Source organism: Typopeltis vanoorti, chromosome 15 (assembly GCF_054136105.1).
Source record: "Typopeltis vanoorti isolate ZY-2024b chromosome 15, IOZ_Tvanoo_1.0, whole genome shotgun sequence".
Taxonomy (NCBI): domain Eukaryota; kingdom Metazoa; phylum Arthropoda; class Arachnida; order Uropygi; family Thelyphonidae; genus Typopeltis; species Typopeltis vanoorti.
The window spans coordinates 47,385,453-47,403,830 of NC_143563.1; the positions used below are offsets into that span (position 1 = coordinate 47,385,453).

At 35.9% G+C, this 18,378-nt stretch overlaps 1 protein-coding gene across 1 annotated transcript in view; it reads right to left on the reverse strand.

The window, feature by feature from the left end:
- Positions 1–18,378, reverse strand: part of BHD (folliculin) — a 175,974-nt gene that overhangs the window by 10,606 nt on the left and 146,990 nt on the right. Inside the window, exon 9 of the mRNA XM_090405342.1 lies at positions 5,244–5,346. Within this exon, the coding sequence (XP_090261468.1) occupies positions 5,244–5,346 (103 nt within the window). The remainder of the gene's footprint in view (positions 1–5,243; positions 5,347–18,378) is intronic.

The window sequence follows — 18,378 nt, forward strand, 5'->3', positions numbered from 1 at the left end:
AATGCCGCTGTAATAAGTCTTCAGGTTATTTTCCAAACCTCTGCTTTGACCTGTCTAGATATGATTCCATACTTCTGGTTATTTCCTAACTTGATATTTCCATACTTCTGGTTATTTCCTAAAATGATGAATAGATCAAAAACAGAGGTCAAATTTCAAAACCAAACCAAGCATTTTATTTGAATTCTTTGAAAAAATTGTTAATAGTGGAGAAAATGCAAAGGAAGTGGGTTATTTTGAGAAAGAGTGCAAAAAATAAAGTAGAAATTTCAATTTTTTTTTCTTTTTTTTCTTAATTTCACTGGTATATCTCCTTTGAATAAGGAGTTATCACAATGGAGGCATTACTTTGGAATGTACCCCAATCTTTCTACAATATAAATCATTCTACAAGAAATTTGCTTTGTGCAGTCCTTTTTCTAGAGGACCCTGTACTGGAAGTCCTACTATGTTCTGCAAATTCAGACAGTTCTGGGATTTGAAGTAATTTTTAATTAACACTAAATAAAGCCGCTCTCCTTTGCTGAATCTAGACACGACAAAATCTTATAAAGAAGGCAGAAGCTAAGAATGCCCTTGATACATGGATGAAAATTTTAATATTTTCTTCCTTTAGGTTCAGTGGTGAACAAATTAATATGAACAAGCCAAATTTTTGTCAGTTTTTGGTTTACTTTTTGTTGCAGTTCACAATAATTTTGGTTTTGGTTCACTATTTTAGTTGAGTGCTACATGTTTTAACTGCTTTAATTAAAAGCTCTATGATGTTTATTAATAGTGTTCTGCATTTATAATAGTATAAACAAGTTGACATATGTAGCATTTTATTCATTTTGTGTAGCTATAAAATGAATAGATCTCCAAGAAAGTGTCTGAAAATATGTACTCTTTCTCAGCACACACACACATACACGACTCAAAGTTATTTTAAAGAGGTTTCAGTCAGGAGAACAAGGTTCTCCTGACTGAAAAAGAAAATATGAGCAAATAAGGGAAACTAGACTTACTCAAGATTATTTATAAATTAGGAAAAGACAAATGAATCTGAGATTGTCTACTGTAGACTTAAATGGAGATGCCAGCTAGTGGGATTAATGTTGCTGACATGACAGTCCGTCAAAGACTGTTGGAAGCAGGGGAGGACTGCCCACAGGCCAAAAAAGAAACAACTGTTGATGAAGGCTATGCAGAAAAAGAGGCTCCAGTGGGCAAAGGTGTACAAAGATTTTACTGTTGAGAAGTGGAAGATAGTTGCATCCTCAGATCAGAGCCATTTCTTTGTCCAAAGAGAGCAGGTACCCTATGTTTGCAAATCAGTGGCTGAAAAGACTGCTTCCACCCACCCGCCTTCAACAAGCTCCTAAACACCCAGCTAAAAATCTCAGATGTTCTGGGATTGTTTTACACATGACAGTCCAGGATCACTTGTACCTGTTGACAGTATGATGAAAAGTGGCCAATACATAAAAAAAGTGCAGAAAAGAGTAGTTCCACAGATTCAGAAAGACAAAGAATTCGTTTTCCAACAGGATCTCACTCCATGCCACACTTCAAAAATAAATAAATAAATAAAAATGAAAGAGTTCCTCAAAAATCATAACATCCAATTGCTTCAGTGGCCAGGTAATTCTCCTGACATTAACCCAATAGAAAATTTATGGGCCATAGTGAAAAAGAGAAAATTAAATTGTGATGCAAAGGATAACTTAATACAATCCATTAAAAAAAAAAGTATGGTTTTGAGATGCAGAAATAAGAAAATGTGTTCTATGTTGGTAGAGTCCATGCCTAAGTGAATTAATGAACTTGTTAAGAACAGAGAAGCACATATAAATTATTAGGTAAAGTTGGAGTTTAATTTTTACACTTGAGAAATTAAAATTGTTCTTTAAAATGTGTGCTCGGATTAATTTGTTTGCTACTGTAAGTTATCTATTTTTTTATTATTTCTAAAATCACAAGACCCAACTTTTCCTTCTGGAACCTAATGTGTTGTATGACCAGGGTACCTGTACGTTCTTCCACATTACAAGAGTCCAATTGTTTTATTTTTAGACTTTATCCCTTGTAAAATTTTATGAAATTTTAAATTTCATAAACTTTAAAGGTATGTGTATATAACAAAAAAGCAGCCAAAGATGATTCTCATGAGTAATGCTTATCTCATCATCAGATGTTCATTTCTGAAGTAACTAAATGGAGAGATGTTAGTCTTATTCTTTGATCTAGACTGAGTTGATGAACATTAACCTCACATGCTGGTCACTCAAAGCAATAATGCTTTGGGTGACCAGTGTGAGGTCTATATGCTACATATCTGCATTCTTCAGATTTGGTAAACTAAACTATTGTTGAATGAATATAACTATTTTTTTTTGCTGCAGTTTTATAAGCAAAATAACTTTCAACCATGGTTATTTATTTATATATGATTTATACATGATCCTCAACACTTGACATTATCTGCAGAGAACTGAGAATGGGCAACTTTGCAATGCTTTATATGAAGCTGATGGATTACAAACTGCAAACAGATGATTAATCATAATGAAAGAGACTGAGAATGATGAACCAACTCTCAGAAATTTAATAGTCAGCTGACATGCACATTCACTTCTTATGCAAATCTGTTAATTTACAGCTTTTAATTGGCAGTTTCTTCTGAATATCTTGGAATATTATATATCTAAAAATTATTGAAATGACTTAAATTCTGCATCTACTGATAATCATCTCACTGTACATGTATTTTTGAATACTATTTAATTTCGAAAATGTAATTTTTGGATGGATGGTTCCTTGCCAGAATAACTTTTCATTCATTTATTCTTGAAACTTTGATTATTTTTGGACCAATCCTTGTCCATCAGTCTTTATCAAGAATTTACAATTTGCATTCTGTTGAATATTAATAAGTCTTCCTTTTAATGTACTTTTAACTGCTCCTACTAGCATACCACAAGTTTTGAATCTTTAAGCTGTACAACTATAAAAAAAAATTAACACACACACACAACCAAACTTTTACACTTTAGTTTCATAAAAAGCAATTCCAATGCAAGCTGTTTATTTGTTTTGTTTATGAGCACTAAAAGTATTCTTAATGTCACTTTCAGTTTTATTCTCTCTCTCTCTCTCTCATCACCACATAAACTGTGTGGGGATGAGAGAGAAGTACAGTACATAATAAAGGCAATAGTAGAATAGTAGTCAATCTCACAATAGAATAGCTTAGAATAGAATTTAGAATTGCACTGATACTATAAGGATCAGGTGCTTCTTGAGATGAAAACTAAACGTAGTAGAAGGTACAATAAAAGCAGTAGGTGAGGATAATGCACAGTATTAACACAGCAATAGAGATGATCCAATAGTTTGTCATCTCATTTTCTCATTATAAGTTTATAAGATTCAAGATTAAAATTTAAAAGTACTTTTTGTTAGCTCTACAAAAGCTGCTATAAATACTGTATAAAGGATCAGATCAGACCTCTACAGATGGTTAACTCTGTGTAAACTGTGTTGAGAAAGAGTTCGGAAATTTACTTTAGCCTGACATGACAGTGATAGCTCCAGGTCATTCAGATGCTGAAAAGCAATTAAGGCTATGAGGTAACTGCATTAGGTCTATAAATAGCATGCATTCTTTAATCAGTTTGGAAAAGACAAATTTACATGGATTACTATTCACAGAAAATTAAACATGTTGTTCTCAATTAATTTCATATAAATAATAATTTAAACAAAAATACCAAGGCTGGTTAAAATGTTTAAAGAATAGCAAGAGAGGTGATATATTAACAATAGTTGTGATATCTGTGGAGAGAAAAACTGTGATATGGGATTAAAAAAGTATGGTATTGAGGACTTGAAAATTTTGTTTTAAAAAGTATTAAGATATTGAGATGTGAGGTATCTCTAAAGTGATAATAGGTTACACCTAATGCACTCTCTTTCTTTCTCTCTCTCTCTCTGTGTGTATATAGGCTGACTTCATATAGGTTCTTTCCAATAATAGCCTAAATTTTATTTATTTATGTATTAATTTTTTATTGACTCATATGCTCAGAAATAAGTTCAGTTTTTGGGGTAACTCAACTTTATAATTCCAAAAACTAAGTTTTGAGTTAAGAAAGAGCCTGTGTAGCTCAGTGGATGTGGCGTTTGCACACCACCGCGCTAGGCCGCACGAAGGAAGTCTTGGTTTCGAGTCTAGTCGGCGACTAGAGGAAATTTTTCTAAGCCTTTTTTCGACCGGTTCCCGAGTTAGTCGATCTCTGGCACGGGTAAGCAGGTTTTTCCTCCCGGAAACTCGGGTTTTTCGTCCTGTAAACTCAAGAAAATCGACCGTAGAACCCACATTATTTCAGACATTAAATATATTGTGTTAGGGTTAGAGACCACGAGATGGCGGCACATTTGAGCCGCCTCTCTTCACTGCGTACCGCTTAATTAGTGATAGCCATGGGCCATCTGTCTCTGATTGGGTACCAGTGGAGATTGAACTGCCCACTCAGTCTCCAAAAGTTAGATAGGGCTAAATGGCCTCGCCTACTCCCGTATATACGGGAATAAAAAGGCGTTAGCTGATAGCTTAGCTAGCTAGCTGAGCTGAGTTAAGAAAGTGGGTATTTTTCATTCAGATATTACAAATAAGTTAAAAGAATTATACCTATCGCTGACCTGGTTAGCTGAGTGGATGGCATTGCCACTCTTGAATCAACACATATACAGCTGTGTACAACAATGATCCAGTTCAGTCACCTTGCATCACTTTGACCTTCTACTCATTTATATATTTTATGGTAAGTACATGTCTTTATGCTGATTTATGTTGTATTTCTTCGACGTGGAAGAAACACAATATACAGTAGTTCCTTATACTCTACATAATTGAATTCTAATAATTTCTTCAAGATAAGGAACTACATCATAAAGAAGGATGTTTTTTGACTTAGATCCATTAAAACAACTCTATAAAACTATTTATCACCTAGTTTTTACATAATTTTAACAACTACAAAACCCAAAATAAAATCTTTAAAATAAAACAAACTAGCAAATAACTCCACATGAATCTGAAGATTACTTTATCTAGGCATCCAACTTCCATTTTAACTTCATTTCTTACATAAAATTAGCTCTTGATTATTATGATATTTTCAGAAGGTATTTATTGCATAAATCAGAAAGGCAATATAAACATAAATTTTGCAATTACAGACAGTGAGCATATCACTTACTTCATCCATATCTCCTTCAGAGTAAAGAGAAAACTCTCCAAAGCAGAAGATGAAAATGAAGAATCTGCAATAACTCTTTCCATTTCACATAGCACTTGAGGCACTGTAATAATCATAAGAAAACAGGCTGTTGCATCACTATATAATTTTTGCCAAGATCAAGTTTCAGTTGATATGTACATTCACATACTTCATATTTACCTGAATAGAGTCAACAACTTGACTTCTCTACCATTTCCTGTTTTTTAGTACTAGAGGCAGATTTTATGCTGACTCTCATCCATGAACGATTTTTGTAAACATATAGTATATTAATACTGTGTGTCTGTGGGGGAGGGAGGGGATAGGGCTAAGCATTTTTTCCATTTTTTAAAATTGAATTCTATATATTTTTGGTATTTTTATAGAAATTTTTGCACGGTCCAAAAACCTTGCTGTGGAGACCAAATATGGAATGTTAAGCTACTTCAGGTCTCCAAGCAGAGTAGGGATCTTGCATCTGGCAATGAAATTCATCTCCCGCCTAAGGACAATCACACACATTTGTGCCCATGGAAGGATATGAACCTGCATCAGTTTAGTTGAAGAGCAGATATGCTAACCATTTGGACAACTAGGATGGCAAATTTTTAGCACTGGCTATTTTGACCAATGTCCCATGTCCAAGATTAAAAATTGTATGTCAGGCATATGTCATATATAAATAATTCCCAACTTACATAAGTTACATTTAACAAACTTTACATAACTTGAATTTTATGTAAGTCAGATTTAACTTCCCTCACCCATTAATCACATCCTATTGCTTTTACATGTTTTAAAGGTTATTTCTATTAGTTTCATTCACAGGATGTGCATGTAAATTAAATTTCACTATGTAATTACTAGTGCAAAGCAATATAATAAAGTATAAATAACATCAGAAAATAGGAAGGGAAAAAAAAGTAAATTTGGCTGTTCAATCTTCCATATAAAATTATCAAGAGATGACTGAACAGTAGCTTCTTTCTTCTCTTCATAAAGCTCCCCATAGCAGACTAAAAGTGTTACCTATTTCTCTGAAGTTTTTTTTAAGGCCATGAAGCATTAGGATCTATTCTTTGACTGCTTTCTACTTAAAAACTTAACTTTACCAAAAAGTGCTACATTATGGAATTGTTATATTACAGATGTGTCCTACATGAAGATGTTGTGTACACACATAGGAGGGGAAATTATGGTAAAGACGTTTTTAACGTGTCATGACTCGTAAAAATCAACTTTGAAAACTAAATAAGAAGCAGGACATTATGTACCTAGTACAGAATTTTTAAAATATAATTATCAGATAATTATTTTTTTTTTTTATAATTTTCATTTTTATTTGTAGATCAATTTTCATGTGTTTACATGTGGATTTACTTTTTCCACTTGTTTCTTTTTCTAGTCAAGATTGCACTATATTCAAGTGCCAACAAACACTAAAAATTAGAAAGGTGTATGAATACAAATAAAGAGCATGTCCATATTCAATAGTAAAGAAGAAGATACATGTATGTATGCACCACATAGGTAGTTTGCCTTGTGGAATAGTGCTGTTAGGTGGCACGTGAGTAACATATGCAAAGTAAGTAAAATTTTTATAACTCAATTTTTTTTTTCATAGCTTTTTCAGAATAATTTGCAGGGGTTGGACGATGTAGGCGCCAGGGGGAAACCCTTTCGAGTCTTCAAAATTCGAGTCATCAGAATTCAAGGAGAAAGGCCTACCAGTCCAGAACTCAGGGGGTTGGGTGCCATAGGCGTCAGATCCCCCCCCCCTAGTACACACACGCATACACGCTTATTTATTTCAGGAGCTAATTAAGAACATGAATGTTAAAACTCAAAATATAATTGATTATTTTTATGTATATTAACAACATGTAAAAACGTGGTATATACATGTCTGTTTCAGCTAAAATTTGCCTGAGTATATAAGGTCATTCCACTGAAAGCAGATATGATGTGACTATACTCAATGCAGAACCTAGAAAGAACAACTTCTTTATGACCACTGCACAGACTGAACTCGCTGTTTTATTTTAAGCTTTATCCAGTACAATCTATAAAGTCATAATTAATAACTGGATATTAATTGTCTTATTTGCTTGTAATAGTATAGGGAACAGTCAGGTAGTGATCTGATAAGGGATTAGCAAACCTAGCTGCAGTCTCTGCAGCTTCATTTATATTGATGCCAGTATGGCTTGGGATCCAACAAACGTGTTAGAAAAGTGAAGTTTACTTATACTGTATAATGAGAGTTGTTGGATCCATGAGAAAGTACTAGTGCGAGTATTATATATCAAAGACTGTAATCTTTGTAATGAACTTAGCAAGGCTATAATAGAAGATACACTTTCAGTGGTATTTTAATTTTATTAGCAAGCTCTATGGCATGTAGCTAAGCAGCAAAATTCATGCATTCAGTTTGATCTAATTATATATTACACGGTCTGGGAAGAATGGCAAATCTCGCTGATGAATCTAACACTATCTATGTAAACTGGCAAACTAATCATGGTATTCTGCTCTATGTTTTTAAGAGCTGCTGGTAAACAGAAGGAAGTGTCAATTATTTCTGCATAATAAGAAATAGCATGGGTAAAAGTATGCCAAAGGTTTGATGGTGTGTGTGTGTGTGCCAGCAATATTGTCTAACATAATACCTAGAGCTAGAATCTGTTCTTTGATATGCATACCAAAAGGAGCAGATGGCAGTCTGATGTGCATTATATAACTGTTCCCAGGACAAAACATACTCTTGTCTTTGCTGGAGTCTGGTAAAGATTTTCCTTTTATCAAGCAAAGATAACTGTTGGTGTCAAAGGAAGAACGAAGGCTAGATTTGGTCCAACACTGGAAATAAACTACCACTCTTCCTAATGAAGTAGGAGATATGCTGATGGAGTCAATCATAAGAGGATATTTGTCGTCTCTGGCAGAAGAATAAGTTTGTAACCTACAAACCTACAATCACGCTTGGAATGGATAGGTACACATGGTTTAAAGATGAAACAAAAAAACAATCCCCACCCCACCCCACAAGATGGAAAACGGGAACTGAGAATTTCTTTGCTGTCTCCTGCACTTATTCCTTAACTGATATATGTGTGGAAAGAACTTCAAGTTTCTTATTGAAGCTAAGCCACAGGAACTTTGCCTCTGTTAAAACTGGAATAATAACATCTCTTAACAAAAATATATACAAACAGACAGCCTCCTGTTGCAAAAACCTGAATGTATTTTCCAGTACCCAAGTAGAAATATTGTCAATACTTGTTGCAATTGTCATTTTATGATTCTAATGCTACCCAAAATGCAAAAAACCTCTATGAACAAATCTTTATAAAAGATACTGCTTATGGTTGGAAGAAGTTGTTCCATCTAAGTTCATGCTGATAGAAAACAATATGATTCTTAAAACAGTTCTTTATGAGTCAGCCTACTCTTAGTTGCATAGACCTTGAAAAACAGCAAATCTCATTTGGAAGGTTCAGTTACATGAAAAGTTTAAGAAAAGGGGAAGATGCCTTCTAAGTCCAAAATTATACGTCTTAAAATCCTAAATCTTAAACAATATCATAATGCCATTTCTATATCAAAGGAAACTGACACCACACAATCATTTTGTTAAATATCTCCAATAAATGTTCCCACCTATATAAAGTGATGTAGTGTAGAATCTTTTCAGAAGCCAGACTGTGTTAAAAAAAAAAAAAAACACTGAAAAAATAGCCATAGAAGATATAAATTGGATTCATATTTCTTTCTTTTTTGCTCTGATATCTGATGTAGTGAGCTTGGGCATGTTTAAAATAAATTTATAATGATAGGATACCTGAGAACTATGTTTTATTTTGCACTTTCTTAATTGCCATGTATTTAAAGTTCCACTGCCAAGGTCTTGGGAAAAGTGGAAACCAACATGTTTTTGGAAATACAATGGCTGCAGTTGAAATTATACTCTATAATGTGATGTTGCTAGATCAAATCTGCTGTATGTGAAAAGATGCTCCAGTTGGCTTAATCAATTTTCCACTGTGATATTTGTGATGGAGTACATAATAAATACTCCACTACAGATATCACAAGACTGTTTCTGTAATTGTTCTCATGAGAAAACTCTTTTACATTATGAAAACAGTCTTCAAGACTATTCTCATGAGCCAGAATAACAGATATCACAGGAAAATGATCTCTACCCCACATAGTCTTCTTTTTCCACTTACACAATATCAGGAGGATGGGGCATAGATGGTTAAGTCAACAGTAGAGAATATAGAAAGAAGTACATGAAATTGCTTCTGGATTTATTATCAGACCTCCAGGGAATCAAGGGTTCATCAAAGGAGGCCATACATCATCCACACCAACTGTCACCTGCTGTTCAAGTCATTCACACTAGATGCACTCACTACTTCAATGGGCAAACTGTTCCACTCATTCATAGTTCTGTGAGAGAAAAAACTAACACCCCCCCCCTTTCTTAAAAGCACACAAACTTCTGTGAATGTCTCCTTGTCTTCTCCCCATATGATGAAAAATTTCAACTAATATCCTATAACACCCTCTCAGAAGTTTATAGACTATCATATTACTCCTCTTTCTCCTGCCTACCAGTGTCTCTAGCCCACATACTCTCAGTCTAACCTCATAAACTAGATTCCATAATCCTGATATCATTTTTATAACTCTTCTTTGAAGCCTTTCCACAACTTCTTAGTCTTCTCTGAACCCAGAAGACTAAATTAGAGCAAAGTAGTCCAAGTGCAGCTGTATCAAAGCCTTGTAAGGAGACAAAATGACTTCTATATCCTTACATGTTAAAGTTCATTTCAACATTGCAATTATTATTATTATTACAGGCAACTCCAGGGAGTCCTCAGACTCATCGAGGGAGGCCCCAAATCATGTTCATCACAACTATTCGATATTCATACAGTATCTATCATACCTCGCCTTAAACTCATTCACTGTCACAGCACCCACCACAGACTCTGGCAGCCCATTCCACTCATTCACCACTCTAAAAGTAAAGAACCCAGCTCACCCTTACTAACCAAACTCTTGCTCAGCTTCCATGGATGTCCCCTAGTCCTCCCACAACCAGCCCTGTTCTCAAAAATATCTTCTGAATTAATTTTATAGAAACCCTTCAGTAATTTGAATGTCTCAATCATATCTCCCCTCCTCCGCCTATCAACCAATTTTTGCACCCCACAAATCCTCAATCTGTTCTCATAAGGTTCATTCCACAGACCTGCTATCATCTTGGTCACTCGCCTCTGGATCCTCTCAACCTCCTCCCCATCAAGAAGAAACCTAGGTGACCAAATCTGGGCACAGTAGTCGAGATGGGGTCTTATCAAGGCTTGATACAGAGGAACAATAACATGCTTGTCTCTGCTTGTCAACATATTCTTCAGCAACCAAGTGATTTGATGAGCTGATTTGGCCACTTTTGCAATGTGCCCCCTAAACTTCAACTCCTTATCCACCAACACTCCTAAATCTCGTGCCTCATCAATTTCCTGGAGTACAGTTCCAGCAATGTAGTAAACTGCTGCTAATCTTTTCACCGCAAAATGTATAACCTTACATTTTGCCACATTAAATTGACATCCATTCTCCTTAGCCCAGACCTCCAATCTATCCAAATCATCCTGCAAAATTTTGACATCATCTGCATTCACTATTGCCTTACCCAACTTTGCATCATCTGCAAACAAATGAACTGTTCCTCTCAGATCCTTTCCTATATCATTAATGAACAAATTAAACAGCAGTAGTCCAAGAAGAGATCCTTGTGGCACACCTCTAGTCACAGGCCATCTTTTGGACTCTACTCCTGAATAAACCACTCTCTGATATCTCTGCGTCAACCACCCTCCTATCCATCACACCAACCCTATATCCATCCCCATATGCTGCATTTTACTGATTAGAATTCCATGTGGTATCCTGTCAAAGGCCTTAGCAAGGTCCAGTAGAATCACTGTAAACAATTACCCTTATCCAGTTCAGCCGTCACTGTGTTATAATACGTGAGCAAGTTATTGAGGCATGACCTACCCTTCACAAAACCATGCTGTCCCCGATACAGTATCCCATTTTCATCTATCCAATCTTGTATTTTCATCTTGACTATTTTCTCCAAGACCTTGATGATGATTCCTGTTATGCTGATTGGCCGGTAATTTTCAACAGCAGCGGAACTATTTTCCCCTCTTTCCACCCCCTTGGGATTGACCCAGACCTGAGGCTCAAATTAAACAAAATGGTCAAGGGCACTGACAATTCTTTAGCCGCTTCACGTACGACATGAGCTGGTATACCATCCAAATCCACAGATGTATTGACATTGAGGTTCTGTATTAGACTATTTACCTCTACTTCATTCATCACAATTCCAGTATAAGCTGTTTGTTCTTCCATTCCTGCAATGTCACCACCTGGATGATATACTCTTGCAAAGTGCTCGCTCAGTAATTCCACTATATCGACTGATTTGGTTACCTCCCTACCCTCAGCATTTTTTAAAATCATTCTGCCATGAACATTTTTCCTTTTACTTGCAACATATTGAAAAAACTGTTTGGGATTCTCTTTAGCCTGCATGCCAATTTTCTTTCATAATCTGCTTTTTGCTTTTCTTACCACCCTTGTTACCTTCCTGGCCTGAGCTTTATACTGTTCCTGCACCTGCTGGTCACCTTTCTCCTTAAATTCCCTCCACAATTGTTTCTTTTTTTGCAGCTCAAGCTTAATAGTGTTATTCATCCATTTAACCCCTACTTGATTTATTATTTGGACTCTTGGTATACAGTCAACCATTGCCTCCTGCAAACACTTCTTAACCACCCCCCCATGCACTATCAACATCCAGCCCTTGCAGTTTTACATGCCATGGCACTGAGCCAAGCACACTCCTAAGCTTGTCATACTTACCAGCCCGGTAATTCCACATGTACCCTACCCTGTCTTAATTGTAAATTCCACTCCTTTAGCCACCTCCCAAGTCATGATCTTATGATCACTCTCACCAATTGGTGGCAACATGGCCATGTTCGTTATAGCCACATTCTCAGATGCAATTACTAGGTCAAGCACTCTCTTCCCCCTAGTATTTTCCACTACATGCTGTCGCAGATAGTTGTCCCTTAATAACCGCATAAAATCCAATTCCTTCCTCCCATGTGCCCTCTCCTCCTTCCAGTCAATGTTACTATAATTGAAATCACCCATAATAATTACCCTCCTTCCAGTCAATGTTACTATAATTGAAATCACCCATAATAATTACCCTCCTTCCACTTATTTCTTCTATTTGCCTATGCATACTATCCCCACCATCTATTCCATCACTTGGTCTATAGTAGCACCCAATTGTATAATTTGTTCTGCTAGCCTCTATCTCACACCAAATAGCCTCAAATGTGCTCTTTTTTCTATCCTGCAGTTCAACTTCTATACTCCTTGGCTGCAACTCATCAGCTATCATCAATAACACTCCTCCCCCTTTTTATTCTCCCTGTCACTCCTGAACACGCTATACCCATCGCATTCAATCCCACTAGCTTTATCATCTTCTGTCAGTCATGTTTCACTAATACCAACAACCTGTGGCCTGGAAGTGCCAACCAAGGTCAAAAATTTGTTCCTAATACACCTGGCATTAGTGTGCATGAATTGCGGAAGGCCTTTAATCCCATCCCTACTTTGATGCCTTATACTAACTATCCCATTCTGATTTGTTGTCCTTCGTACTCGCTCGGGCATATTATACTCATTCATATACTCAACTGCCTCCCTAAAGTCTGCATATCTACCCCCCCTTTCATAAATCTAGTTTCCCTGAGTCTGTACTTCCACTTCATTCATCAACACTTTTTCAAGCCTCCGTACACCAAATCCATTCAAATGTAACCCATCCATCTTATATAACTCCTTTCGCCCATCAAACTCACTCCACACATCCGCAAATTCCACACCACTCTCCATGCATAACCCACACATAAAGTCATTGGCAATTATGGCCCTCCTTCTAAACACTTCACTGTCATACCACAGCAAAATACTCACCATCCTAACTCTCTCTCACTCTTTTCTTTTGCTACCTCAAGTAATTCCCTCACATCCTCTATCATTTCCATTTTGTCTTCTTTCAAATCATTTGTTCCTGCCACGACTATCATTTCTTTCACCCTCTGTTTTTGCACTCAAATAGGCTTGCTGATGTCCTTTATGTTCGCACCTGGTTGGTACGAATTTGTCAAACTCTTTACTATCACACCTCTTAATAACGAATCTCCGTACAGCACCCGCTCCTTCATTTTATTTACGTTTACGAACATTCTCTTATTTTTCATATCAGACTTTCGCCATTTATTAGTCAGTACGTTCGGTACACATTTTTGCATACGCTCCAGTTGCCGCTTTGCTCTGTGTATCGGTCCACTCAGCTGTGCGATTTCACTACTTGCATCTATCTCACCATTTTTATTATCATTTAAATCATCCATTCGTTCTGTATTTCTACCTTCATTTACACTTTCAACGATGCTCTCACACCTATCTGGTACTACCTCGCAATTCCTTATCACATTACTATTTTCTATATTCTGACTTTCTTTAACGATATCACTCTCGCCACCCGAAACACGCTTTAGATCCTCATTCTCCTTACACTTTCTGCACATATTAACTCCACTATCACCAACTAACCAGACTCCAACCGCTCTTCGCAAAGCATACATCTCACAGACAGCACATTGCATAAACTCTTTTATATCAAAACTCTTAAACAAACATGGCAACCTGGCCGCCATTTTTTTTTTAATCGGTGCTATATGGATGCTATCATATCTTAAAAATAATAATTAAAATAACACAGAAAACACACAAAAATCGCACAGACACACTAAGAAACGAAAAGCAAACAATACTATGTAAAATTCTAGTAAAATTGCCAATGATAACATAAAATACTACTGAACTTTTCAGGAGCTCTCGACAAGCCGACGATCATATCAGTGCGACACCTACCGACTCCAATTATCCTCTGAATTGTATTTGCAATTTTTGCTATGTTAACTTCAACTTCCTATCCACCATAAATCCAAGATCTCTAGCCTTGTTAGTTACTCCAAGCATAAGCCTACTAATATAATAAGCCAGTGGATAACTGATCACACCAAAATGCATAACTTTATACTTAACACTGAACTGACAGCCATATCATTAATATATATATATATATATATATATATATATAGATTAAACAACAATAGGTCCAGAGAACAATCCCGGGGACACACTATTGGTTACCTTAAATGTGGCAGATTCACACCCACCATATACCACTTTCTGATACTTCTCCATCAGCCACTCACTTATCCAAGCTAACAGTTTATAATTTAATCTCATATTCTACAGTTTATGCAACAGACTTTTCATGTGGTATCCTATCAAATGTCTCAGCAAAGTCCAACAGTATCATAGTGTATTCATTCCCTTTAACAATTTAAAGTAATTTAATCCTATATTCTGCAGTTTATGCAACAGCCTTTTCATGTGGTATCTAATCCTATCAAATGCCACAGTAAAGTCCAACAGTATCACAGTGTACCCATTCCCTTCATCCAACTTAGCCAAAAATAAGAGCAAACTGCTCACACATGACCTTTCTTTAGTAAACCCATGCTGTTCTTTGCAAGTATAGCTTGTCTGTCAATCCATTTCTATCAGTATGTCAGTTTTTACCAACTTCTCTAAAATCTTCACAATCACTCCACAATCACAAATACAGGGTGTGAGTTCACCCTGTATTTGCACTCTACACATGGTATTTCTGAGTGTCATTTTAACTAATCTTATCAATTTGGGTGGAATTCGAAATTCCTTCATGACTTTAAATAGCTTATCTCTATTAATATTATCATAGGCTTGTTTGAAGTCCACAAACAAATGGTGCAGATTAATATTAAACTTGTAGCATTTCTTCATTATCATTCATACTGTAAAAATCTGGTCCATTGTTGATCTACCATATCTAAAGCCACATTGATAGTCACCCAGCATTTCTTCTATAAAAGGCTGCAATCTAGCTGCCAGTATCCTTGCAAATATTTTGTAAGTCACTGCTAACAGTGATATTCCTCTATAATTTTGGCACAGAGACTTGTCAATTTTCTTATGGACAGGGAAGATAATAGCATTATCCATTCAGTAGGCATAGACTCAGTTTCCCATACCTCTGACAAGCACTCATGGATTTTGATTAAATAGTGATTGCCCACTATATTTTAATAGCTTGACTGGTATTCTGCCTTTATAATTTTAATTTATTATTTTAAATAATAAAGGACCAGGTGATTTATTATTTTTCATTCTCTTTACGGATAATTCCACCTCGTGTAGCTCTGGTGTTTCCTCTGTCTCAGCTTTTCTTATACTTGCTAGGGATTCGTTAAGCTCATCTTCTTCTGGAACGTTAGTTTCCAAGCTTGTTTTGTCCTGAAGGAGATCTTCAAAATATTCTGCCCACCGTCTCAAAATATCCTCCTTTCCACCAAGCAAGTTCTCTGCAGAAAGTTGTTCTGGGCTGAAATCCATCTTTAATTTCCTTTATCTTATTATACATTTTCTTAATTTGTTCTGTATTCTTCAAAATCCTAATTTCATTTATCCTTGCCTTTTCCCATTCGCGCTTCTTTCTTCTGCACATCTTTTTGGCTTATTTTTGTTTTTGTCTATATTCATTCTCATTTTCTCGAGTTTTCCATTCAAGCATCTTTAGAAAAGCTGTATTTCTATCTTCAACACATTCTCTACATTCCGAATCATACCATTCATTTTGTTTATCACTGTTTCTGAATCCCAGAACTTCTCCAGCTTTGGTAATTTTATTCTTAATCCTTTCTCATTTTTTATCTATAGTCATATCATTGACATATTCATCCTCTTTTTCTTCATTTATTTCTTCTCTCAATCTTTCAACATATTTTTGTCTGATTTTTCCATCTTTTAATTTTTGGATGTCATATCTTGATGTTCTCCTCCCTCTACCCACCTTATTAATTTTTATTCTTTATTTATATTTAATTCTTAATAAGTAATGATCCATATCACAATCCACTCCTCTAAAACTTTTTACATCAATGATATCTGTCACATGTCTATTAATCATTACATGATCTGATTTTCAGTTATTCCATCTGCCGATCTCCAAGTAACTTTAGGCACTTTATGTGGAAAACAGATTGTACATAGGATAATATTTTTGCCACTTGCAAAATCAATTAGTCTTGTGCCATTTTCATTACTTTTTTCATGACACTATCTCTTCCAATTGTTGGTTAGGTCTCTTCCTTTCCTATTTTGGCATTCATGTCTCCTAGAACAATTTTAACGCCATGTTTTGGTGACTGATCATATCAATCATCTCTCCAGTGATTCACAGAAGTTCACCTCGTTTCTTCACAAGAGTCCTCGGTTGGTGCATGTATACATATGAGATGTGACAATTTAATTCCTAGAACGGCTACATAGTGTTGCCCATGTGGTGATTTGGTTGGAGTCACATGAGTAATCATCTTTGTACATGTTTTAACTAATGCGTGCATAAACCTCAAGGTGATAGAGCCATCTATTAGTTGCTATTGCAAAAACAATAGAGATCTGCATGTAAACTTTGGCGTAAAAATGTGATCGAAATTTAAAACAGCGTGTTAACATCATTTGTGTGAAAATCAGCAAAACTGCTACTGAAACACTGGAGCTGTTGAAGGTGGCATATGGTGTGGATGCTCTGAAAAAAAAAAGTCAAGTGTCTTTGAGTGGCATAAGAGATTCAAAGGTGGGCGAGAAGATGTGAACGACAACTCCAGAATTGGACAGGCAAAAACAAAAATGACACGTGCAAATGTGAACAGAGTGCGAGATTTGGTATGGTCTGACAGATGATTAATTGTGCGATTAATGGTTGACGAATTGCAAATGAATCAAGAAACAGTCAGGGTAATTTTAACTGAAGAATTAGGTATGGAACAGAAGCAGCAGGCGGCTTCAAGTTGTGATTGATCTTTTTGCAAATAAGCATGTTTCTGAGAATAATTACAGGTGACAAAACCTGGTGCTTACAGTACAATCCTGAAACAAAACACCATAGCATGCAGTGGAAAACCCTGAGTTTTCCACGTCTGAAAAAAGCATGTATCATGTTCACAGTTCAAGACCATGCTGGTATGTTTCTTTGATCACAAGGCGATAGTGCACTATGAATTCATTGAACAGGGACAAATGGTCAACCAACAATGCTACTTAGAGGTGCTGAAAAGATTACGAGATTCTGTTCAGAGAAAAAGACCTGAAATGTGGCCTGACAAGTGGATCATCCATCACAACAATGTGCCAAGCTATAGTGTGCTCATCGTGAGAGAGTTTCTGGCCAAAAAATCGATTATTGAATTAGGTCATCCTGCTTATTCACCTGACTTAGCTCCCTGTGATTTCTGGCTGTTTCCAAAATTAAAGACTGTGCTAAAAGGACGAAAATTTTCTGACATCACTGATATCCAGCATAATGTGATAAAGGAACTCAAGAGTATTCTGGAAAAGGAGTTCCAGGCGTGTTTCCAAAAATGGGAACACCGTCTAAACTAGTGTATAAAACAAGGGGACTACTCTGAAGGTGACAGTGGCCACTAATGTATAGTTCCGAACATAGTTTTTTTACAGATGCATTCCGGGAATTAAATTGTCACACCTCATATAAGTGAAATATTTAACATCTTAAACTTTATTCTCAGTACACAAATTCGTTCATTAACTGGTTTAAAATCAAAAACCAAGTGTTTCCATTTTTAATCAACCAAGAATGCAATACCAAAGGCTTTTTTATCTCCTCTACTATAAAAAATAGTATGTGTTCTGGTATCAAATATGCCACTTCCTGCAATGCTGTTATTCTCACTCTATCTCTGAAGTTCTTCACACACTCTCCGTATTGCTTCTGGTCTGTTCAGGCTCAAGACATTCCAGCTTCCAAACCAATATTCATAATCCTTTTTCCGTTATTCAGGTCGTTCTGTGAAGTCTGTCTGGTTAATTT